We start from the raw sequence: 23,837 nt of genomic DNA on the forward strand, positions 1-23,837 counted from the left end.
GCCAGGACTATAGGTGCACGCCAACACACCCAGTTTTTGTATTTTTAGTAGAGATGGGGTTTCACCATGTTGACCAGGATGGTTTCAATCTCTTGACCTCATAATCCACCCGCCTTAGCCTCCCAAAGTGCTGGGATTACAGGTGTGAGCCACCGTACCCAGCCAACTTTGTATTTTTTTTTCTTTTTTTAAAAATTTTTAATTTTCAAATAATAATTTTTATGGAACGCTTCACGAATTTGCGTGTCATCCTTGCGCAGAGGCCATGCTAATCTTCTCTGTATCATTCCAATTTTAGCATATGTGCTGCTGAAACAAGCACCAACTTTGAATTTTTAATAGAGATGGGTTTCACAATGTTTGTCAGGCTGGTCTTGAACTCCTGAGCTCAACTGATCTGTACCTCAGCCTCTCAAAGTGGTGGGATTACAGGTGTGAGCCACCATACCCAGCCTATACCTTGTTTTTTGTATCACAACTTCCAGGAACATGAAGATAATGGGTAAGGCAGCTAGTCAGGAACAAAATACTTTTATTTTTATTTATTTATTTTTGAGACAGGGTCTCACTCTGTTGCCCTGAAGTGCAGTGGTTCAATGTTGGCTTACAGCAGCTGCAACCTCCTGGGCTTTAGCAATCCTCCCACCTCAGCACCCCTAGTAGCTAGGACCACAGGTGTCCAACACCAAGTCCAGCTAATTATTTATTTTTTTGTAGAGACGAGGTCTCATTATGTCACGCAGGCTGGTCTTTAACTCCTGGCCTCAAGCCATCCTCCTGCCTTGGCCTCCCAAAGTGCTGGGATTACAGGCATGAGCCACTATACCTGGCCAAAATGCCTTTAAATCAGCGGTTCCCAACCTTTTTGGCACCAGGTTTTGTGGAAGACAATTTTTTTACGGGGTCAGGGGAATTATTTTAGGATGAAACTGTTTCACTTCAGATAATCAGGCATTAGTTACATTCTCATAAGGAGTGTGCAACCTAGATCAATCAAAACATTCTGAGCAAAGAGAGCAGAAAGGTCAAAGACCCAGGGAAATAAAACAAAATAGAGTAAGGAAACTCTCAAGTTGTTCAATGCAACTGGGGCATAAAATTTGAGGGAGACAATGGTTAAAGGAAAGACTGGAAGGATTGACTGTGGTCATGTTCATTCAGTAAACATTTATTGAGTACCTACAATGTGCTATACACATACTCCTTGTTGTCTGTCTTTCTTTCTTTCTTTCTTTTTTTGAGATGGAGTTTTGTTCTTGTTGCCCAGGCTGGAGTGCAATGGCCCGATCTCAGCTCACTGCAACCTCTGCCTCCTAAGTTCAAGTGGTTCTCCTGCATCAGCTTCCTGAGTAGCTGAAATTACAGGCATGTGCCACAATGCCCAGCTAATTTTGTAATTTTTTTTTTTAATAGTAGATATGAGCTTTTCTCCACGTTGGTCAGGCTGGTCTTGAACTGCCGACCTCAGGTGATCCGCCCACTGTGGCCTCCCAGTGCTGGGATTACAGGCATGAGCCACCATGTCCGGCTGCTTGGTCCTGTTTTCATGTGTTCACAGTTAAGGGCAAAAAGAGACAACTGGGCTAAGCAAGTGGCTCATGCTTGTAATCCCAGTGCTTTGGGAGGCTCATGTGGGAGGACTGCTTGAGGCTATGAGGTCAAGACAGCTACCAAATATTAAAAAATTACCTGGGCATGGTGGCATATACCTGTAGTCCTAGCTACTTGGGAGGCTGAGGTGGGAGGATCACTTGTGCACAGGCATTCAAAGCTGCAGTGAGCTACAACTGCACTCCAGCTTGGGTGACAGTGAGATCCTGTCTCTAAAAAAATGCTAATAAATTTTAAAATAAAAGTAAAATAAAAGGAGAGACAATTGATAATCAGAAATTGTGAAAAGTACTAAAAGGGAAATAAATTGGATGATATAAGAGAAACATTTTAGAAAACATATCGGCCAGGCCAGGCATGGTGGCTCACACCTGTAATCCTAGCACTTTGGGAGACAGGGTTTCCACCGCATTGGTCAGGCTGGTCTCGAACTCTCAACCTCAGGTGATCCGCCCACCTCAGCCTCGAAAAGTGCTGGGATTACAGGCATGAGCCACCATGCCCAGCTATTTGGGAGGCTGAGGCATGAGAATTGCTTGAATCCAGAAGGCATAGGAGGTTGCAGTGAGCCAAGATCTTGCCACTGAACTCCAGCCTGGACAACAGAGCAAGACTGTGTCTCAAAAAAAAAAAAAAAAAAAAGAGGGAGAAAGAAAACATATTAGCCTGGGTGCAGTGGCTCACACCTGTAATCCCAGCACTTTGGGAGGCCAAGACGGGCAGATCACTTGAGGTCAGAGGTTCAAGAACAGCCTGGCCAACATAGTGAAACCTCATCTCTACTAAAAATGCAAAAATTAGCCAGATGTGGTGGTGTGTGTCTATAAGCCCAGCTACTCTGGAGGCTGGGGCAGGAGAATCACTTGAACTTGGGAGGCAGAGGTTGCAGTGAGACAAGATGGTGTGCCTGGGCGACAGAGCAAAACTCCATCTCACAAAAAAAAGGGGTAGGGGGAGAAAAGAAAGTATATAGCATATCTAAGTATGTTTAGAAAATGTATTTTAGGCCTTTAGTTAAGACGTTGGCTAGGTGCAGTGGCTCAAGCCTGTAATCCTAGCACTTTGGGAGGCCAAGGTGAGCAGATAACTTGAGTCCAAGAGTTTGAGACCAGCCTGAGCAGCATGGTGAAACCCTGTCTTTACAAAAAATTAGTTGGGTATGGTGGTGCACGCCTGTGGTCCCAGCTAGCCAGGAAGCTGGGATGAGAGGATGATTTGAATCCAGAGGTGATATTTATGCTGAGAGATGAAAGATGAAAAGTAGAAAAAGCCAAGAAAGCACATTCCAAGTGGAACAAACAGCTTGGGTGAAGTCCTGGAGGCGAGAACTTAATACAATGAAGGAACTGAAAGAAGGCTGATGTTGCCGGAGCTCAGGGAGCAAGGGGTGGAGTAGTAAGAAAAATGATGGGGGTCAGGCTTGGTGGTTGACACCTGTAGTCCCAGCACTTTGGGAGGCAAAGGTGGGAGGATCACCTGAGGTTAGGAGTTCGAGACCATCCTGGCCAACATAGTGAAACCCCATCTTTACTAAAAATACAAAAATTAGCTGGGCATGGTGGCACACGCCTGTAGTCCCAGCTACTTGGGAGGCTGAGGCTGAGGTGAGCAGCTTGCCTGAGCTTGGAGTTCAAGACCAGCCTAGGCAACAGGGTAAAACTCTGTCTGTACTAAAATACAAAAAAATTAGCCAGGCAAGGTGTGTACCTGTCTCTACTAAAAATACAAAATTAGTCAGGTGTGGTGGCGCATACCTGTAATCCCAGCTACTCTGGAGGCTGAGGCAGGAGAATCACTTGAACCTGGGAGGCGTAGGTTGCGGTGAGCCAAGATCGTCATAGCACTCCAGCCTGGACAACAAGAGCAAAACTCCGCCTCAAAAAAAAAAAAAAAAAAAAAAAAAAAAAAAAAATTAGCCTAGCCGGGTGTGATGGCACCCGCCTGTAATCCCAGCTACTTGGGAGGCTGAGGCACGAGAATCGCTTGAACCTGGGAGGCGGAGGTTGCAGGCTGAGATCGTGCCACTGCACTCCAGCCTGGGCAACAGAGCGAGACTCTGCTAAAAACAATAAAAATAAGTAAATTATTTGAAATTGTAATAAGCTAAGTAATAAGTGAAAACTGGAGAAAAGCCATAACAATAATCTGGGAACAAGATGATGTGACGGACTAAACCTGGCGGTAATGACAGAGAAAAATGAATAAATTCAAGGTATATTTTGGAGGTAGAACTGACAAGGTTTGTTAACTGACAAGGTGTAGTAAATAAAGAAAAAGGGAGGAATAACTGCTGTAAACAACTCGACCAAAAGGACTGAACTAGCTCCGCCCTTCCCGTTTGGACCCAAGCAAAGGAAGCCGAGGTTAAAAAAAAAAAAAAAAAAAAAAAGCAACAGCCTAGCTACCGGCAGGCTTCCGGTCTAGCGTCGCGAAGAGGCCGTAAATCAGAGAAACCAGTTTGGCCACCTCCCTTAATGGGCGGTCCTGGAGACTAACAGGCCAATGACAAGCGAGTAGTCGAGGGATAATCCAATAACTCTGGAGTGGGTGGTGTCCCGAGGAATTGGGGTCGGCTGGACTTCGGGCCTGGAGTTTGGCATTTCCGCCCACGTGGGAAGGTGCTGCATAGCTCCAGCTTGAATCTCAAGTGCGGGAGAGTCCTGGATCGCGAGTGATGGGTCCAGCGCCAGCTGGAAAGCAGCTGCGCGGAGCGACTGGAGGGCCAGAGGTGGGTTGAACCATCTGGGAGGAACAGAGGCTTAATGTGCGCTCCCTTGGCTGCAGGGCCCGAGATGGCGGGGCCTGACAGCTTGCGGGTGAAGGCCATGCGGGCGGCCCATTCTGGAGGATGCTTCCAGCCTGTGGCACTGAGACAGGGCTTGCTAGGGGGAATGGAACCTGGCAGTATTTGGACAGAAGCAGTGAAACCAGTAGAGCCTCTGCTCCCTTTTTGAGCTCTGTACCTCGTAGTTGAAGAGACCCACACTTGGGTCGTTTCTTTTCCTGGGTCCTCCTTGAGGATAAGCGGATTTTCCTCCCTCTACAGAACTTCTGTCCAGTTCTGTGCTGACCGCTGTAGCGGAGGGCATACGGTGCCTCTCTTGGAGCACTCCGGTAAGGCTTTCTTGGGTGAGAGGGATCGTGGAGGGGATGGGCCCACAGCTGCAGGGGAAAAGTTTGGGATCCTGCACGCTTGCCTTTGAAGCCTGCTCATAGTACATGTGTACCAGTTGTGGAACCTCGAGTGAGTAGTGGGACTTCAAGTGTCTTCAGGAATAATTGTGAGGATTTAATGACTTACTAAATGTATCCTCTGGGGTCCAGTCAGTTCTAGCTCCTTCCATCATGAGTACTTAGTATATACTGAGGCAGTTAGGGCATCCTAGAGGAGGTGGAACCTGGTAGGATTTGGTTAGAGAGAGAATGGAAAAGATAGTTGAGAAGTCCCAGGCCTATATCAGCAGAAGAGGAAACTACCTGAAAATACAAGTGGGTTGGCCAGTACTTAGGGCAGGGCCCAGTCAGCTGCTGCTTCTTCTTTTTTTTTAAAGACTGGGTTTCACCATGTTGGCCAGGATGGTCTCGATCTCCTGATCTTGTGATCCGCCCGCCTAGGCCTCCCAAAGTGCTGGGATTACAGGCATGAGCCACCGCGCCCAGCCTCTTTTTTTTTTTTTTTTTTTTTAGACAGAGTCTTGCTCTGTTGCCCAGGCTGGAGTGCAGTGGCACAATCTCAGGTCACTGCAGCCTCCACCTCCCAGGTTCAAGTGATTCTCCTGCCGCAGCCTCCTGAATAGCCGAGATTACAGACAGGCATATACCACCACACCTGGCTAATTTTTATATTTTTAATAGAGATGGGGTTTCCCCATGTTGTCCAGGCTGATTTCGAACTCCTGACCTCAGCTGATCCGCCTACCTTGGCGTCCCAAAGTGTTGGGATTACAGGCGTGAGCCGCAGCGTCTGGCCTGGGCCCGGTCAGCTTCTTTCCCTACCAGTTCCAAACAGCTCCATGCTTGTGGTATCAGGTAGACACAAGAGCTCTTAACTCAAGGAATTTTCAGTTCAGCACTCAGTGATGTTCCTCCAAGTAATGATTCTCCTGAGTTTTACAAAATCTGACTCCTATTCAAAAGAGGGACCAGGAACAGGTGAAGACTTTACTCACAACCTGTCAGGATGGCACTTTAGGCAGCAGATGCTTGATACCTATGACCTCACATGGGCTTCTCCCTCTCTGGCCATAGGTGATGGAACCAGCCCTGGAAGGCAAAGGCAAAGAGGGGAAGGAGGCATCCTCTAGGAAGCGTACATTGGCTGAGCCTCCTGCGAAGGGCCTCCTGCAGCCAATGAAGCTCAGCCGGGCAGAACTGTACAAGGAGCCTACCAATGAGGAGCTTAATCGCCTTCGGGAGACTGAGATCTTGTTCCACTCCAGCTTGCTTCGTTTACAGGTACTGTTGAGTGTCTGGGGCTTGGATTAGAGGGGAGTACCTGGGACCCTGAGGCTTACGGACTATCTTCCACCCTCTCTTACAGGTAGAGGAGCTACTAAAGGAAGTAAGGCTGTCAGAGAAGAAGAAGGATCGGATTGATGCCTTCCTACGGGAGGTCAACCAGCGGGTCATGAGGGTGCCCTCAGTCCCTGAGACAAAGGTAAGCAGGTGGCCTGGAAAACTGGGAAGCCCATGAGGGCCCATCCTGCCAGGTTCCATTTCCTCTAGGTTGCCCTGACTGCCTCAGTATATACTAAGTACTGTGAGGGTGACTACAACAGGGGCCTTGCTGTTTCTCTCTTTAAGGGTAAGGGTGCAGGGAGCTCATTTTCACGGCAAGGAAGCTTAGCTGGGAGCGTGGTCATCTGTGTATTCATTCAGCAAGTACTTACATGCCTTGTAGTGTTTGTGTTCTTACGATATATCAGTAAACAAAATAGCCTATGCTCTAATGTTGAGGGTATAGATAATAGATAATAAGCATGACAGGTAAACTATATGGCAATGTTAGAATGTGGTAAACACTGGAAAAAGGAAAAACTAGGACAAGCAAGGTCAGGGGATTGGGCATGTTGGAGGATGGGAGTGGTTTATAAGTTTAGGTGTTCACAAAGTAGGCCTTACTGAAGTGACTTTTGTGTAAAGACTTGAAGTAGGTGAGTCAGCTATATAGATATCTAAGGGAATAAGAGCATTCCAGGAAGGGGGACAGCCAGTACAAAGGCACAAAGGCAGGAATGTTCCAGGTACATTCCTTGGAATGAATGAGAAAGATAGAAGGAGATGAGTTTAAAAAGGTGATGAGGAAAAGTAGCATATCATGCAGGGTATTGTTCCCAACATAAGAACTTTGGCTGTTGCTCTGGGTGAGATGGGGAGCCACTACTGAGTTTTATTTTGCAGAGCAGTGATGCCCTCTAACTTTTAAAAGTTCACTTTTCCAGCCTTAAAAAGTTTAGTTTTAGAAAAGTTTACTCTGGCTGTTGTGTCAAAAGTAGAATGGAGAGGGACAATGGTGAGAGTTAGGAACTAATACAGGCACTGAGAAACGGTGGCTGAAAGAAACTAGGGTGGAAAGTAGAGAAGTGACCCATTTCTTTCTTTTTTGAGATGGAGTCTCGCTCTTGTTGCCCAGGCTGCAGTGCAATGGCATGATCTCTGCTCACCACAGCCTCCACCTCCTGGGTTCAAGTGATTCTCCTACCTCAGCCTTCCAAGTAGCTGGGATTACAGGCATATGCCACCACACCTGGCTAATTTTGTATTTTTAGTAGAGATGGGGTTTCCCCATGTTGGTCAGGCTGGTCTGACCTTAGGTGAGCCGCCTACCTCGGCCTCCCAAAGTGCTGGGATTACAGGTGTGAGCCACTATCTTTTTTTTTTTTTTTTTTGAGATGGAGTCTTGCTCTGTAGCCCAGGCTGGAGTGCAGTGGCGTGATCTTGGCTTACTGCAACCTCTGCCTCCCGGATCCCAGTTCAAGCAGTTCTCCTACCTCAGCCTTCCAAGTAGCTGGGATTATAGGCACGAGCCACCATGTCCAGCTAACTTTTGTATTTTTTAGTAGAGACGGGGTTTCACCATGTTGGCCAGTCTGGTCTTGAACTCCTGATCTTGTGATCCACCCGCCTCGGCCTCCCAAATGCTGGGATTACAGGCGTGAGCCACTGCGCCCTGCCTGATTTTTTTTTCTCTTTTTAAAAAAATTTTCTTTTTAGAGAAGTCCATTTCCAAATACATTTTGGTAGTAAAATGGGTATTCTTAATAGAGATTAGGTGGTTTAAGTGTTTTCGGCTTAAGAAAGTCATATGGAGTTGTCTTAGCAGGGAAGACATATGGAAGTTTGGTTTAAAACGTACCGATGTGTTAAGATGTCTTCTAGACATAAAGGATACACGTGAGGAAGTCAGTTGAATCAGTATGTATCCCCATCTCTGCCCCCACAGCTCACCGACCAGTCATGGCTCCCAGCTGGGGTTCGAGTACCCCTCCACCAACTGCCCTATGCCGTGAAGGGCTGTTTCCGCTTCCTGCCTCCAGCCCAGGTTGTTGTTGTGGGCAGCTACCTTCTGGGCACCTGCATCAGGCCAAACGTCAATGTGGATGTGGCACTGACCATGCCCAGGGTAAGGTCCAGGGTTTAGGGGATAGGAGCCTACCACCTGACTATCTACAAATCCCTGGATCCCTCTTTCTTATTTGCCACTTGCCAGGGGATTGAAGTCTGAATTCTAAATCAGAAGAGTGGACCATTGCAAGCATCCTGAGGGTGGCTTAGATTCCTTGGGCCAGTTGCTGTCCTTCTGGAGCTTTGCCCTCCTGATCTGAGACTTAGGCATGGTGTTGCTAACTGTGGCTCAGGCGCTTCTGTCAGCAGAGGAGCCTGGCACTCTCACCTTGGCTTCATCTTGGCCTGCAGCTCCACAAGCACTTATGTGCCTGGCCTCCTCTTCTCCCCTGACCCCTCCAGGAAATCCTACAGGACAAGGATGGGCTAAACCAGCGCTACTTCCGCAAGCGTGCCCTCTACCTGGCCCACTTGGCTCACCACCTGGCCCAGGACCCCCTCTTTGGCAGTGTTCGCTTCTCCTACACCAATGGCTGCCACCTGAAACCCTCACTGTTGCTGCGGCCATGTGGTGAGACACACTGGGCTGAGGGCACAGCATGGGGTGGTAAATCTGGAGGAGGAGGCACAGAGGCCTCAAGTACGGGGGGACAAGATGGGGAACGCTTTGGCTCCAAGGGCTCCTGCAGAGTCTCAGGACCCCCATCTCTGCCAGGGAAGGATGAGCGCCTGGTCACTGTACGTCTGCATCCGTGCCCTCCACCTGACTTCTTCCGTCCGTGCCGCTTACTGCCAACCAAGAACAATGTGCGCTCTGTCTGGTACCGAGGGCAGAGTCCTGCAGGGGATGGTGAGCAGGCTCTGGTGTCGAGGTGGAGCTGGAGGGTGGAGGTGTAGGGACTTTTCCTCTCATGGCTTCCCTTTTCCTCCCACAGGTAGCCCAGAGCCCCCTACCCCCCACTACAACACGTGGGTCCTGCAGGATATAGCTCTCGAGTCCCATTTGCAGCTCCTGTCCACCATGCTGGGTTCAGCTCAGGGCCTAAAGGACGGCGTGGCACTTCTGAAGGTCTGGCTGCGGCAGCGGGAGCTGGACAAGGTGAGTTGGGGGTGGTCCAGCCTCCCTGCCTGACCACCTGTGTGATGGGCAGGTTCTGACCTGAGGCCTCTCCCTCTGTCTCTTTCAGGGCCAGGGAGGGCTTACTGGGTTCCTTGTCTCCATGCTGGTTGTCTTCCTCGTGTCTACACGCAAGATCCATACCACCATGAGTGGCTACCAGGTCCTGAGAAGTGTCTTGCAGTTTCTGGGTGAGGCAACTAGGTGGGGAAAGGCCTTGGGCTCCACTCCTCCCAGAATCCTCTCATCCCAGCAGGGGTCTTTTGGTTTCTTGCCATCAGACAGATGAGCAAACTGAATCAGCTGAGGGAGGGTGTTGTTAGGGCTGGGTCCCCAGAGGGGAATACCTTCTGATACACTTGTGGTTCACTTTAGCCACTACAGACCTGACAGTCAACGGGATCAGTTTATGTCTCAGCTCAGATCCCTCTTTGGTGAGTTGGGGAAGGGCCAGGTCTATGCCAGGAGGCCTGAAAGTAAGGTGCCAATGCTGACCTGCTTCTCTCTACACCTCCCAAGCCGGCCCTGGCTGACTTCCACCAGGCCTTCTCCGTTGTCTTCCTGGACTCCTCAGGCTGCCTCAACCTCTGTGCTGATGTCACTGCCTCTACTTACCACCAGGTACCCATGGGCCCCTAGTCCCCTGATGTCCCAGCCTAGACTCTGTCCCTTTTGCAAGTACCAGAACCCCAGAAACTCCTGCTCAAAGAGCTAAATTCAGGACATGTCTCCTGGTCTAAGCCCTTGGATCAACGAAGGGCACAGGGATGGTCCCTTTTTACTCTTGTGACTCCAGGTGCAGCACGAGGCACGGCTGTCTATGATGTTGCTGGACAGCAAAGCTGACGATGGGTTCCAGCTGCTGTTGATGACTCCCAAACCCATGATCCGGGCTTTTGACCACGTCCTGCAGTGAGTTTAGGGGTGACAGGGTATGTTGGCGGGTCCTGTCTCTTTGGGGTGGGGCAAAGGTCTTCAGATAGGGACTTAGGTCGTTGAGGGAGGAGATGGTACTAGGGACCGGCAACCTGATTCCCCCTTTGGCCCTCTGTATCCCTCCAGTCTTCGTCCACTGAGTCGCCTGCAGGCAGCATGCCACCGGCTGAAGCTCTGGCCAGAGCTGCAGGACAATGGTGGGGACTATGTCTCAGCTGCTTTGGGCCCCCTGACCACCCTCCTGGAGCAGGGCCTGGGGACGCGGCTACACCTGCTGGCTCACTCTCGGCCCCCAGTCCCAGAGGTGAGGTGGTGTAGGTTGGGGAGTTTGGGTCTGAGTGGGGCTGGATCTAGGGTCCCAAGAGACACAAAGGACATTCCTCTAGCTAGGTGTTTCTAGCTGGCCAGAACATAGGTTTCCAGGCCAGGCTGGAAGATTTCAAGCTCAGCCTTTTGAAATCCTGCAGTGGGACATCAGCCAAGATCCACCAAAGCACAAAGACTCTGGGACCCTGACCCTGGGACTCCTCCTCCGGCCTGAGGGACTGACCAGCATCCTTGAGCTGGGTCCAGAGGCAGACCAGCCTGAGGTGAGGGACCCCAGCATGTACACTGGAAGGAGTGGGGCGGCTCGTCCCCATGGAACCTGGACTGAAGCCTGTCGGGGAGGGTCCACAGAGCCCTTCCTTCCCCAGCACTGCTACCACCCTTGCCTCCTCAGGCTGCTGAATTCCGCCAGTTCTGGGGATCCCGCTCGGAGCTTCGGCGTTTCCAGGACGGAGCCATCCGGGAAGCTGTGGTCTGGGAGGCAGCCTCTATGTCCCAGAAGCGCCTTATTCCCCACCAGGTGGTCACCCACCTCTTGGCACTGTGAGTGTTGGCATCTGGATTCCAGGAGGCAGTGTGGGCTGGGGAGCCTTTTCCGGGGGCTGGTCCAGGCAGTTGAGCAAGAACATAGCCCCACATTTTCTCACTGTGTCTGTGCCTCTTTTTCAGCCATGCCGACATCCCAGAAACCTGTGTTCACTATGTGGGGGGTCCCCTGGATGCACTTATCCAAGGCCTGAAAGAGGTAAGGGTCTCAGGGTCAAAGCTAGTGATTGTAGAGTAATGTACAGGGAGAGTCCTTTCTGCCTCAGCCAGCTTGCGCTTCCTGGCATGTCCTGCAGGCGGCGGTGCTGGCTCTGCTGCAGCCTGAGCCCGGACAGAATCCAGGTGGTGCTGGCCTTGTGTAGGGTCCAGCCTCCTGACGGTCTTCTCCCTCTCAGACCTCCAGCACAGGCGAGGAGGCCCTGGCAGTGGCAGTACGTTGCTACGATGACCTCAGTCGCCTACTGTGGGGACTGGAGGGTCTCCCACTGACCGTGTCTGCTGTTCAGGGAGCTCATCCAGTGCTGCGCTACACAGAGGTGAGTTGCCACAGGGCAGGCAACCTTTCTGCTTGGTGGCCCCACCCCTGCTCTGGTCACCCAGTATTCCACTGTTCCAACTCCTGACTCTGGGCACTCCCTCCCAGTCCTAGGCCCCTTCCTCAACCTGCCTTCTTCCACAGGTATTCCCACCAACTCCAGTACGACCAGCCTTCTCCTTCTATGAGCCTCTTCGAGAGCAGTCCTCACTGTTGCCCCGGCCCGATAAGCCCTGTCCAGCCTACGTGGAGCCCATGCCCGGTAAGAGGGTCCTTGGGAAGAAGTGGGAGGGATAGTTCCCACTCCAGGCCACAGTATGAAACCTCTTACTCATCTTCTCCCTCAGTGGTTTGTCACCTGGAGGGCAGTGGCCAGTGGCCACAGGATGCTGAGGCCGTGCGGCGGGTGCGAGCTGCCTTCCAGCTGCGCCTGGCAGAGCTGCTGACGCAACAGCATGGTCTGCAGTGCCGCGCCACTGCCACGCACACGGATGTCCTCAAGGTTAGGTTGGTGCAGGCAGCTATGTTCCCAGGGAGGCGGGGCACCAGGGATGTCAGAGCGTGGAAGAAGACACCCCTCGGGGCACCAAGCTGGGGAACAGGGCCATAGGCCTCAGAGTACCCCTAGGGTCCTGGGCTGACATAGCCTACTCTTTCCGTACCTTCTTCCAAAGGATGGATTTGTGTTTCGGATTCGCGTGGCCTATCATCGGGAGCCCCAGATCCTGAGGGAGGTGCAGAGCCCAGAGGGGTTGAACTCGCTCAGAGACACACCCGCCTCCCTCTGCCTTGAGAGAGACACAAGGCAGTTGCCACTGCTCACCAGTGTCCTGCATGGGTAAGGCCACCTGCACAGGTTCTTGCTGTCTGGGGGCCCCTTCTTGCCCCCATCCTCCTCGCCTAGCCACCTGTCTCTCTGGGGTCCAGATGGTATCATAGTTAGGAGTATGTTCTGGAGTCAGGCAGGTTCTGGAATCCTGGCTCTGCTGCTTACTGACTGTGACCCTATGGTCAGATTTTCCTCCCTGGTTCCTATATTTCTCATCTGTAAAATCGAGATAACACTAGGGTCAATTTGTTGAAGCCTTTGTTAAGGGAACATGAGATTACATGTATAACCTATTAGCACTGAGGCTGGGCCCTGGGTGCCTGAGTCTCGCTGACACACTCTCTTCTCCGCAGACTGCAGCAGCAGCACCCAGCCTTCTCTGGTGTGGCGCGGCTGGCCAAGCGATGGGTGCGTGCCCAGCTTCTTGGTGAGGGGTTCACTGACGAGAGCCTGGATCTGGTGGCTGCTGCCCTTTTTCTGCACCCTGAGCCCTTCACCCCTCCCAGGTGATTCCCTCCACTTTTTCCCTAGCCGGGAAGTTCCCTTGGGGCCAGCTATCATCCTTCGTGCTATACCTTAAGTCTACATGGGAATGGGTTGTTGAGCAAGTGACAGGAGGGTTCTAAGATACCCTGCTTCCCCCATCCACACCAGGGGGTCTGAGCTCCATAGACTGAAGGAGGCCTGGGGATTTATGACTGGACCCTGGACTCTTTGCCTACTCCAGCCCTTTAGTTCCCCCCAGGTTGGCTTCCTTCGATTCCTTTTACTGGTATCAACGTTTGATTGGAAGAACAACCCCCTTATTGTCAATCTCAACAATGAGCTCACTGGTAAGTGGTTGAACTGGGGTCAGACTGCTGGAAGAACTGCCCTTTATGGATTTCAGGTAAGGGTTTTCCCTGGCAGTGTTAGGTTTTCTCTGTGCCTCCCCAGCCTCGAATGTCTCAGCCTGACCATTGAGACATGGTTTGCTCTCAGTTGTCAGAGACAGAATGACAGGGTGGTAAGCAAGCTACCCGGGGGAAGGGGGATACTGTGGAAGGAAGAGGAGAATAGAAGGAGGATCCTGTATACCAAGTGAGAAGTATTAGGGCAAGGAGCCAGGAAGTGTAGCATAGATACTCAGACCTCTTGGCGGGGTGGGAATGATGATTTCTGGTTGTAACATGAGGCACTCCTGGTCTCTGCAGAGAGCAGGGTGTCAGGTTCCTAATTCCCCAGGTGTGTGGAAGCCCAGGGTGGGAGGGGGCCGGATGCAAGACTCAGCTTGTGCAGGCCTGGAAACCACACTAGGGGTGCCAAGCAGTGGAAAATTCTGCCCCTGGGCTGAGGTTGGGAGATTAATGCCCCACCCAGTCGAGGCAAATGCGATGTCCCTTTGGTCACCTTTGCCACTCGTTGGTAGGGGATGTTGAAAAATACCTGTGATGAGCAGCTGTTGGGGGCACTGTAGGAGTACCTGGGGAGTAACAGGTGTCTTCCAGGGAGGGCCAGGCTGACCCAGGACCCATTCTTGTCTCTAGTGGAAGAGCAGGTGGAGATCCGCAGTGGCTTCCTGGCGGCTCGGGCACAACTCCCCGTCATGGTCATTGTTACCCCCCAAGACCGCAAAAACTCTGTGTGGACACAGGATGGACCCTCGGCCCAGGTTAAGCCCCATAGCTGCCCCCTGATATGTGGTTTTCTTCCCAAGGAAAAAGGCCCAGCCTGAGCTGGGAGAGACTCACTGTCAGTTCCAGTCTGTGTCTGTACCCCACAGATCCTGCAGCAGCTTGTGGTCTTGGCAGCGGAAGCCCTGCCTGTGTTAGAGAAGCAGCTCATGGATCCCTGGGGGCCTGGGGACATCAGGGTAAGCTTCTGACCAGCAGTGACTCCAGGGCCTTTGGGGATTCTGTCTTTTGGAAGTTCAGAGTTCGGGGATCTCACAGGAGGCCCGGTCCCCTTGTTTGGTGAGACTGAACAGAGGAGGTGTTGAAGCTGCCATGGTGCCTGGGGTGGCAGAGCCTGGGGAAGCTGGGCTCCATCTGGGCCTCCTGTTTCTAGCCTGTGCTCCTCCTGCTGGGCTGTGCACCAGCTGCTTCCTCTATGGGTCTTGGTGTTTCTGTCTTCACATGGGCAGGTGGGCCCATAGCAGGTGGTCAGATGAAAGGGAAGGAGGAAACCAAGGTGGGCTTGGTCCAGTTCCCCATCAGAGGGGTCCTGCTGATCCCTCCTTCTCCATTTCCTTAGACAGTGTTTCGGCCACCCTTGGACATTTACGATGTGCTGATTTGCCTGTCTCCCCGCCACATCCCGCGGCACCGCCAGGCCGTGGACTCGCCAGCCGCCTCCTTCTGCCGGGGCCTGCGCAGTGAGCCAGGGCCCTCGTCCCTGATGCCCGTGCTGGGCTACGATCCTCCTCAGCTCTATCTGACGCAGCTCAGGGTTGGTCCTAAACAGCTGAATGACACTGGGGAGGGGACTTCAGGTGAAGCCGAGGCTGTGGAGGAGCCCTTAAGTGCCCGTCTGTAATCTTCTCTATTCTGTCCCTTTCTAGGAGGCCTTTGGGGATCTGGCCCTTTTCTTCTATGACCAGCATGGTGGAGAGGTGATTGGTGTCCTCTGGAAACCCAGCAGCTTCCAGCCCCAGCCCTTCAAGGTGCGCTGGCTGGTGACAGCCATGTTCCTGTGTGCACCTGGCTCCCTGTGGGCATGCATGTCTGTGTGTAGTCTGCCCTGTGGGCAACCCCGTGTCAGGTGTGGAGTGCATGGGCTTGTGTGTCTATCTCCACCACCCACTCTGCCCCAGCCTGGTGTCTCTGGGTGTGCCACTGACACTCAACCCTCATCTCTTTCTGATTTCCCTAGGCCTCCGGCACAAAGGGGCGCATGGTGATGTTTCAAGGTGAAGAGCTGGTAATGGTGCCCAATGTAGAAGCAATCCTGGAGGACTTTGCTGTGCTGGGTGAAGGCCTGGTGCAGACTGTGGAGGCCCGAAGTGAGAGGTGGACTGTGTGATTCCAGCCCTGGAGCAAGCTGGAGATGGCTAGCAGGACTTTGGACCTCTAGAGAAAGATATCAGTGGGCCAACCTCCACTCTCCCTGGACACACATCCTTCATGGAGGGCCTGCTGGCTGAACACGCTGAATCATCTGCAGCAAAGTCCAGCCCCAATTTTTTCTATGATGCTTGAGCATTGGGGCAGGGGCATGGTGGCCCGTGTCGTCTCCTGGGCCTGACCATCCTAGAAGAGGAGTGGGAACCAGCTCAGAGAAAGAACTGAACACAGGAGATTCATCCAGGTGGATGAATCTATTAGCCCTGGGCCTGGACCTGCCCCCAGTTTCCCACTCCTTTCTTAGTCTTCTAGAAACAGAGAAGGGGGCATGTGCCTGGGAGAGTCTCTCTCTTTTTCCTACTGCCAGGACCTGTGCCTGGACTTCAGTCTGCCCTTCACTGCAATGTCAGGCCTTTAGATGGGACCCAGAGAAAATGTGGCCCTTCCACCGACACTGAGCAGTTGAAAGGGGCTACATGAGTATGAATAGACTGCAGTGAAGGAGCACAATGCCCTCCTGTGTTGGTGCCACTTCCCAGGGTGGAGACAGTGGAAAAGAACCGAGGACAGGAAGGGCTGGGTAGGTGAAGGGATCGGGGGACTCGTAGTCCCCCAGTCTTGGAGAGGTGCAAAAAGCACTGGGTGTTACCCTCTGGCTGCATCTGCCCTGGCTGTTTGCCCTTTCATGTCACAAACTGCCACTACTATGCACCTGTAGTGGGGTTGCAGAGATGAGGGAGACTAAGTCTTGCTCCCCAAGAGCTCTCAGGGCCTGAGGAGGAGAATGCTGCCTCCTTTTAGTCTGGTCTCCACCCTCTTTCTGGCAGCCTCTGCTTCCCCTAATTCCGGCTGTTTTTCCAGACTCAGCTCAAATAGTGCCCCTCCTTAAGCCCATCCCTCGCCCCGAGCTTGAGGTGATCTTTCCCTCCTCTGAACTATTAGAGCAGTTACTGTGTGTTCAGTTCGCTTGGCAGGCACACACAGTGGCATAAATTAAATTGTTTTGAACCCTGATTTAAATTGCAGCTGGGCGTGGTGGCTCATGCCTGTAATCTTAACACTTAGGGAGTCAGGAGACTCCCTTGAACCCAAGAGTTCTAGACCAGTCTGGGCAACATAGCAAGACCCCATCTTCTCTAAATAAAAAGTTAAATTGCTTAATTTCCCCCATGTTCCTGGCCTGTCTCTTCCCTTTACGTAGTTTTAACCTGGTTTCCTGTATGTAAACTCCTCGAGGGCAGGGAACATGTTTGAACATAGATTTCTTCATGTGCTTCCTAGTACTTATTACAGTGCTTTGCTCAGGCCATCCAGCACAGGCAGGTGGAGGGCAGGGAAGCCCACTCTGGAAGATTGCAAAGTAAAGGGAATCTATTTGTCAACTCTGCCTGGAACAAGTGGGTGGTGATGGTGAAAGAGAAAGCCTAAGAGATAATAGAGCTGATGTTTATTGGGTGCCTAATAGGGGCCAGGCGGAGTTAGGTGGTGGTATCCATATCTTATGTGTGGAAATTTGGTCATAGGGTCACACGAGCCCTATGGAGTAGGTGCTTTTATTTACCTTTATTTTCTGAGTGAAGGAACAGGCTCAGTGCAGGGGCCTGTCGTGGAGGAACTTTGATGCCTGGCTAGCAAGCTCCGTCCTCAAGATGAGAAGCTGCATGTGGGAACTCTGGCCTCCAATTCTGGCTCAACTGTTGGTCTTTGTGAATCTCTGCTTGCTCCTAGTCACTGCCAAGGAGCAGCTCAGCCCAGGGTTGAAATTAGAATAGGGAAGGAATAAACTGGCTGGTTGTGTGAGCTGGAGTCTACATCTCTCCCTCAGCTATTCATTCGTAAGCTTCAAGCATCACCATGCCAGGCTTTATTTTCAGGGAGTGAAATGTAATCCCATCCCTAGTGGAGCCCCATGGTTCATGGTCATCCTTGGCTCTTCCTTGGTCCCTTGGACTATTTGTCCACAGTCCCTTCATGGGCTCCTGGGAAGGCCAGGGGTTGCTGGCCTGTTGCATTCCCAAGTCAGTTGCCTACAGCTTCAGGACCTTCACAAACTCAGCTCTGGATTATCCCCATGGGGGAGGGGGTGAAGTTTGCCCCCAGGCAGGACTATAGCAGGTGCCTCTAAGAGGTGCAGTTACCCGTCCCAGTGGGAACCAAGCCCGGCCCTGCCAACTTACATGGCCCTGGGCATGTCAGTCACCTTTGCTGGGATCAGTCTTCTGACCCATAAAATAGGCATGGTAATGGCTTTGTCAGCTGACCAGTGCCCAGTGACAAGGGAAGAGGACTGAGAATTTAGAACCCTGAGGCGCTGCACCATCCCTTCCTGTTCTCCCTGCTCCAGGTCCACTGGGGAGGTGGGTGGGCAGGAAGCCCAGGGTCTAATTTCTTTCTTTTTTATTTTTGAGACAAGAGTTTTGCTCTTGCCCAGGCTGGAGTTAAATGGCATGGTCTCGGCTCACTGCAACCTCCGCCTCCCAGGTTCAAGCAATTCTCGTGCCTCAGTCTCCTGAGTAGCTGGGATTATAGGCGCCTGCCACCACCCCTGGCTAACTTTTTGTATTTTTAGTAGAGATAGGGTCTCACCATGTTGACCAGGGTAGTCTCAAACCCCTGACCTCAAGTGATCTGGCTGCCTTGGCCTTCCAATGTGCTGGGATCAGGCATGAGCCATCATGCCCGGCTTTTTTTTTTTTTTTTTTAAGACAGTGGTCTCACTATGTTGTCCAGGCTGCTTTCAAACTCCCAGTCTCAAGTGATCTTCCAGTCTTGACCTCCCAAAGTGCTAGAATACCGTTTCCCCCTGTTCTGACTGATCTCAGCCTCTCTGCGTAGTTCCATTTAGTGAACCCAACAAAGGTCCTCCTTTCTGACAACCTCCTCTACCCCAGAATCCTGTTAGCTGAAGATCCTATTTTCCTTTGCCCAGCTCCATACTTTGAGTGAAAAGAGTAAGACCCAAAAGCCTAAGGAGTCCATATAGCATATTACAGTCAATGAGTCCTCAGGGCTGCTCAGTCCCTGTCACATGGTGGCTAGCCAACCCCCTCCCCCAAGTTTACAGGTAACCCCCCAACATCTGGTACTTGCTTTATGAGTCACAGATTAATCCAGGTGAGTGATAAGGGCGAGGGGAAGCCTGGGGCACATGAGTCACCCCTACCCTTCACAGGAAAGGCCAACTACTCATCTGTCCTTGAGAGGGAGGAGGAGGCATCTCACACTGCCCCAGGGAACTAAGGGGGACCAAGAAGAAGGTTGTTTCAAACCAGAAGAAGACTTCCTCTTCTACTTCAGAAATGAGTGGGGAGGATAATTTCCTGTTGATATCAGGCCGAGAGGTGTAGGAACTTGTCTAGGGTCACACAGAGACTTGGGGGGGTACAGCTACTGAGATTCTAGGTGTCCTGGCTCCAGGCAAGTCACCTGCTACTGAACCTGGCTTTCCTGGGGCCAAGGGGTGGGGTGTGAAGGAAGAAAGGATTAGAGAGGCCTGAGCTGCAGATCTCTTCCATGGGGCAGGGGAGGAGGGAAAAGCCAGGAGCCTCACCTGTTCTGGGCTGCTTGCCAACCCAACCCCCTCTCCTTCTTCCCACGGCTTCAAGGGTTTTTTTTTTTCTTTTGAGAGGCCCAGGCTGGAGTGCAGTAGTGCAATCTCAGTTCACTACAACCTCTGCCTTCTAGGTTCAAGCAATTCCCCTACCTCAGCCTCTTGAATAGCTGGGATTACAGGCACCCGCCATCATGCCCGGCTAATTTTTGTATTTTTGTAGAGAAGGGGGTTTTACCATGTTGGCCAGGCTGCTCTTAAACTTCTGACCTCAGGTGATCCACCTGCCTTGGCCTCCCAAAGTTCATGGATTACAGATGTGAGCCACTGCATCTGGCCTGCCCAAGGCTTTTTTTTTTTTTTTTTTTTTTTAAATAGATATGGGGTTTCACCATGCTGGCCAGGCTGATCTCGAACTCCTGATCTTGTGATCCACCCACCTTGGCCTCCCAAAGTGCATGGATTACAGGCATGAGCCACCAAGCGCAGCCTGCCCAAGGCTTTTGAATGCAGCTTTTATCAGCAACCAAGAGGAGCAGGGTGAAGGATTGGGGGAGTGCAGTTTTGGGGGAGAGGGGTGTATGAGCATTCTGGTCAACCTCAGCTCAAGCCTAAATCATCTCTGTTCCCTGGCCGGGCATGGTGACTCATGCTTGTAATCCCAGCACTTTGGGAGGCTGAGGTGGGCAGATCACAAGATTAAGAGATCAAGACCATCTGACCAACATGGTAAAACCTCATCTCTATGAAAATACAAAAATTGGCTGGGCGTGATGGTGCGCACCTGTAGTCCCAGCTACTTGGGAGGCTGAGGCAGGAGAAGCACTTGAACCTGGGAGGCGGAGGTTGCAGTGAGCCAAGATTGCAGTATTCCACTCCAGCCTGGTGACAGAGCGAGACTTGGTCTCAAAAAAAAAAAAAAAAAAAAAAAATCTCTGTTCCCTGGCCTGGGAGCTCAAAAGCAGGACCCAGCTATTCTCCCAGATTGGAAACCTCCACAGGACAGGGCTTGGGTCTCCTAAGGACTGAAGAGGCCAAGGTAGGCCCTGCCTGAAGGGACAAGGAAGCACTGAGAGCCAGCCTCAGTTCCACTTGATGACCAACAGTTTGGATGAAAAAGATAGTTATGGCATCCTGGCCTTTCCCCAGTCTCCCTCCACAATGCCCCCACCCCCATCTCCCAACCTATGGGGTCTCTCTGGAGCCCAGTTCTCACCAACCCCTGGTCTCAAAACTCTCAGGAAGTCATTCTTGAAGTCTGACTTTGGAATCTCTTGCTGCGGCCTGCTCCCTCTCCTGGATTCTTCCCCTGACTCCTCTCCCCTGGGGTGGGTTGCTAGTAGTTCCCCTATAATTAGCCAGCACGCTGCAATGGCCTGAGAGTAGAGTGTACTGGGGCTCATGCACACCCATCATCTTTCTGGTTTGACAAATGCATAGCCTCCTCCTGCCACCTCCTCCCTACCCCTCACCCTCACCCCCTGCACTTAGCCACAGGCCTTTTGGAGACCCACTGTCCTACTGGCTCCTTGGCCCCCACCTCAGGTTCCTGTCCACCCAGTTCTGCCCCCCTTCAATTTCTTCAGCTGCTTGCCAACTTGCCCTCCTCACTCTGCCTCCTAAACCCTTCTCCTTCCACCTGGGCATGTGGCCTTGCATCCTCCTCTGTGGCCTCCTCCCAGGCCTCCAGCCTGTCTCTCTCTTCCAACCCGTCTTCCACTCAGCAGCTGAAGAAGTCCTTCTAAATGGCAGATAGAGACCCTGTCACTCCCCTGATTAAAACCTTCAGGGTTCTCATTAGCCACTGTTCTTAGTGGTGGCACATTTATCGATTGTAATCTCATTCAGAATCCTGATGTGAGACTGGGAGCGGTAGCTCACGCCTGTAATCCCAGCACTTTGGGAGGCCGAGGTGGGTGGATCACGAGGTCAGGAGTTTGAGACCAGCCTGACAAACCCCATCTGTATTAAAAATACAAAAATTAGCTGGGTGTGGTGGCACACTCCTGTAATCCCAGCTACTCGGGAGGCTGAGGCAGGAGAATCGCTTGAACCCGGGAGGTAGAGGTTGCAGTGAGTTGAGATCGTGCCATTGTACTCCAGCCTGGGCAACAAAAGTGAAACTCTCTCTCAAAAAAAAAAAAAAAAAAAAAAAAAAGAACCCTAATGTAAAATGGATGGTAGGGGCCAGGGCTCTGCCCCCTTGGCTTCTTTCTCCCCACCTCCAGCTGCAGCAGTCTCTGTAAAGGCTTCCTCAGAGCTTCAGGGCTTAAAGAATATCTAAGCTCTGGCCAGGCGCAGTGGCTCACGCCTGTAATCCCAGCACTTTGGGAGGCCGAGGCGGGTGGATCACAAGGTCAGGAGTTTGAGACCAGCCTGACAAACCCCATCTGTATTAAAAATACAAAAATTAGCTGGGTGTGGTGGCACACTCCTGTAATCCCAGCTACTCAGGAGGCTAAGCCAGGAGAGTCACTTAAACCCGAGAGTCGGAGATTTCAGTGAGCAGAGATTGTGCCACTGAACTCCAGCTTGGGTGACAGAGTGAGATTCCGTCTCAAAAAAAAAAAAAAAAAAAATCTAAGCTCTTTGGCCCTGGGTAAGCTTCCAGTCGTCAGTATGAAACCCAAGGCCCTTCCCACACTACCCAAGTCCTTTCCTAGTCTCCTTGCTGCTGATCTCATCCTTCCCAGGCAGGCAGTCAGCCCTGCTAGAGCCTGGACCTGTAGTCTGTCACCCGGAAAACCCTCCATAAAATCCCCAGCCAAATGTTTCTTCCTCTAGTAAGCCCTCTGATTGGCCCAGCCCAAATGATGCTCCATGCACCCTTCCTGGCTGCAGCGGCCAGGCTAATGCTGGGCCCCAGTTTACGCTACCTAGGAAGCCTGTGAGCTTTCTTTTCCTCCTTGATCTCTGGTCCTGACCCCTCATCCTCTTAAGCAACCCTCTCCTGGTTCTAGAAGCTTTCCTGCCAGTGAGGATGGAGATGGGAAATCAGAAAACCTAGGGGCTCCAGGCATCCAGTTCCTGAGGTGTGAACCAGAGCTCTCCAGACCCCCTAGGCCTGTCACAGTGATGACTGGTCTATGCCAACTCCATGTCACTAACACCTTTTCCCTGAGGCTGGCATGGGGCAGGCCCAAATGTCCAGCAGCTTATCTCTAGACCTTTCAACAGATCCCCATCTCCTATCTCTGGTTTTTATAAACACATGACCCAGACCCACAGCCTGGCCTAGACATGGGCACACAAGGAGATGTACACATGAGGCCTCATGGACACATGCAGGCACACACAGCTAAATGTGTGTGGATGCACATGGATATTCACACATGAGGAAATGTGGCTGTGATTAAAGGGATAGCTTTTGACACAAACCTTTCATTTTTTCTTTTTTTTTTGAGATATAGAGTCTCACTCTGTTGCCCAGGCTGGAGTGCAGTGGCACAATCTTGGCTCACTGCAGCTTCCACTTCCTGGGCTCAAGTGATTCTCCTGCCTCAGCCTCCTGAGTAGCTGGGATCACAGATGTGCATCATCACGCCTGGCTAATTTTTGTATTTTTAGTAGAGACGAGGTTTCACCATGTTGACCAGGCTAGTCTTGAACTCCTGACCTCAGGTGATCCACCTGCCTCGGCCTCCCAAAGTGCTGGGATTACAGGCACGAGCCACTACGCCCAGCCACAAACCTTTCTTTATTGACTGTGTAGTACAGTTTTCAAAGCCTGAAACATCTATAATATTCTTTGATTCTTACAAAGGCCCTGGAGGTGGGGCCCCCTTCAACTGAAACCTCCAGATGACAGATGAAGAAGCTGAGAGAGACTCTGCAGGGGTGGGGAAAGAGAGCCGTCTAGGTGACCTGACTGTTCAGTGGCCAAGCCAAGCCTGGAGCTCAATTCTGGGTGTGCAAGAGAGCTGTGTCCCCATCAGCCTAGTCCCTAGGACTCTGCACCCTTCCTCGACCACTAGGTCTAAGCCTCCTTCCTATTGCTCTGCTGTCTCAACATGACCCTCAGCTGTCCTGAGCCCTCAAAGGCTGCTGAGGGCAGGTCAGGGACACCAGGCTGTGAACCCAGAGTCCCCAGGATATGGGTCAAAGGTTGATTTTTCTCAAGGCCAAGCTGGAGCAGTTGTATTCAGGGTCTCTCCCCCAGGTCACCTGTGTAAAGATGGGGGTAGCTGTGTTGGCTCAGGAGGGGGAGTCTGGGGATGCTCAGAATAGGGCCATTCACCTCTGCTCTCCACTCCTGATTCCAGTTCACAGCCAGCCCCCCACCCTTGAACCCTAGAAGCAGGAAGAGTGTTCAACAGTGGCCTCTCTGGAAAGTGAGGTCGAGTATGGAGGGACTCAGTGGGGTTCTGTGCCAGGTCTCCCTGCTCCCCCTGTCTCAGACTCCCTGGTCTCCCTGACCTCTTCACCTGTCTTCCCCATCCCCATGGGGTTTGAATCCTGGCTCAGCACTCAGTGGCTGAGTGACCTTAGCAGGTGGTCACTCAGTTTCTCTCTAAATCTCAGTTTTGTCATCTGTGAAATGGGAAAAATACACCCATTTCTGGGAGTTGTTTTGCAAAGGGGGAGGAAGTGCTTTCTAAACGAGAATATGTCCAGATGTACGCTTTGTTCTGCCCCTCCCCCACCCGACTGCAATGCTCTGGAAGAGGTTAGGGGTTCTCTAGAGTGAGTAGCTTTCTATGTCTCCACCCCCACCTCTGACTCACTAACAGCAAGGAAGGTCCAGGTCTCTTTCTTTGCTGGTTCAGGCTGTTCCCATTCAG

General features: G+C 51.8%; 1 protein-coding gene and 1 non-coding gene across 3 annotated transcripts; one reads left to right on the top strand and one right to left on the bottom strand.

Annotated features, from left to right (window-relative positions):
* Positions 1-215: 215 nt before the first annotated feature.
* LOC135277278 (U6 spliceosomal RNA) lies at positions 216-322 on the bottom strand. The gene has a single exon (XR_010344897.1). It is a non-coding gene; the product is annotated as a U6 spliceosomal RNA (small nuclear RNA).
* A 3,823-nt stretch (positions 323-4,145) lies between these two features.
* NOL6 (nucleolar protein 6) lies at positions 4,146-17,312 on the top strand. Of its 2 annotated transcripts, XM_064380610.1 has the most exons (27): positions 4,266-4,339; positions 4,658-4,725; positions 5,860-6,066; positions 6,152-6,268; positions 8,054-8,233; positions 8,578-8,746; positions 8,891-9,025; positions 9,111-9,274; positions 9,363-9,483; positions 9,668-9,726; positions 9,812-9,913; positions 10,089-10,204; positions 10,355-10,532; positions 10,696-10,818; positions 10,950-11,098; positions 11,225-11,300; positions 11,497-11,637; positions 11,781-11,898; positions 11,984-12,138; positions 12,311-12,474; positions 12,819-12,971; positions 13,201-13,298; positions 13,992-14,116; positions 14,228-14,317; positions 14,698-14,892; positions 15,005-15,106; positions 15,316-17,312. In XM_064380610.1, the coding sequence occupies exons 3-27, from the start codon at positions 5,863-5,865 to the stop codon at positions 15,463-15,465; spliced, it is 3,384 nt and encodes a 1,127-aa protein (XP_064236680.1). In that variant the 5' UTR covers positions 4,266-4,339; positions 4,658-4,725; positions 5,860-5,862; the 3' UTR covers positions 15,466-17,312. The 2 variants fall into 2 exon arrangements, with proteins under 2 accessions (XP_012318629.2, XP_064236680.1); XM_012463206.2 differs by lacking the exon at positions 4,658-4,725 and having other exon boundaries at positions 4,146-4,339.
* Positions 17,313-23,837: the final 6,525 nt, after the last annotated feature.

This window comes from Aotus nancymaae, unplaced genomic scaffold (genome assembly GCF_030222135.1).
Source record: "Aotus nancymaae isolate 86718 unplaced genomic scaffold, 86718_ANA_hifiasm-v0.15.2.pri h1tg000003l, whole genome shotgun sequence".
Taxonomy (NCBI): Eukaryota; Metazoa; Chordata; class Mammalia; order Primates; family Aotidae; genus Aotus; species Aotus nancymaae.

Coding starts and splice junctions, on each gene's coding strand:
- NOL6 (XM_012463206.2), top strand. CDS start 4,286: ATGGGTCCAGCGCCAGCTGGAAAGCAGCTGCGCGGAGCGACTGGAGGG. Junction 12,139..12,310: donor CGCACACGGATGTCCTCAAG/GTTAGGTTGGTG, acceptor CTTCTTCCAAAG/GATGGATTTGTGTTTCGGAT. Junction 15,107..15,315: donor TCCAGCCCCAGCCCTTCAAG/GTGCGCTGGCTG, acceptor TGATTTCCCTAG/GCCTCCGGCACAAAGGGGCG.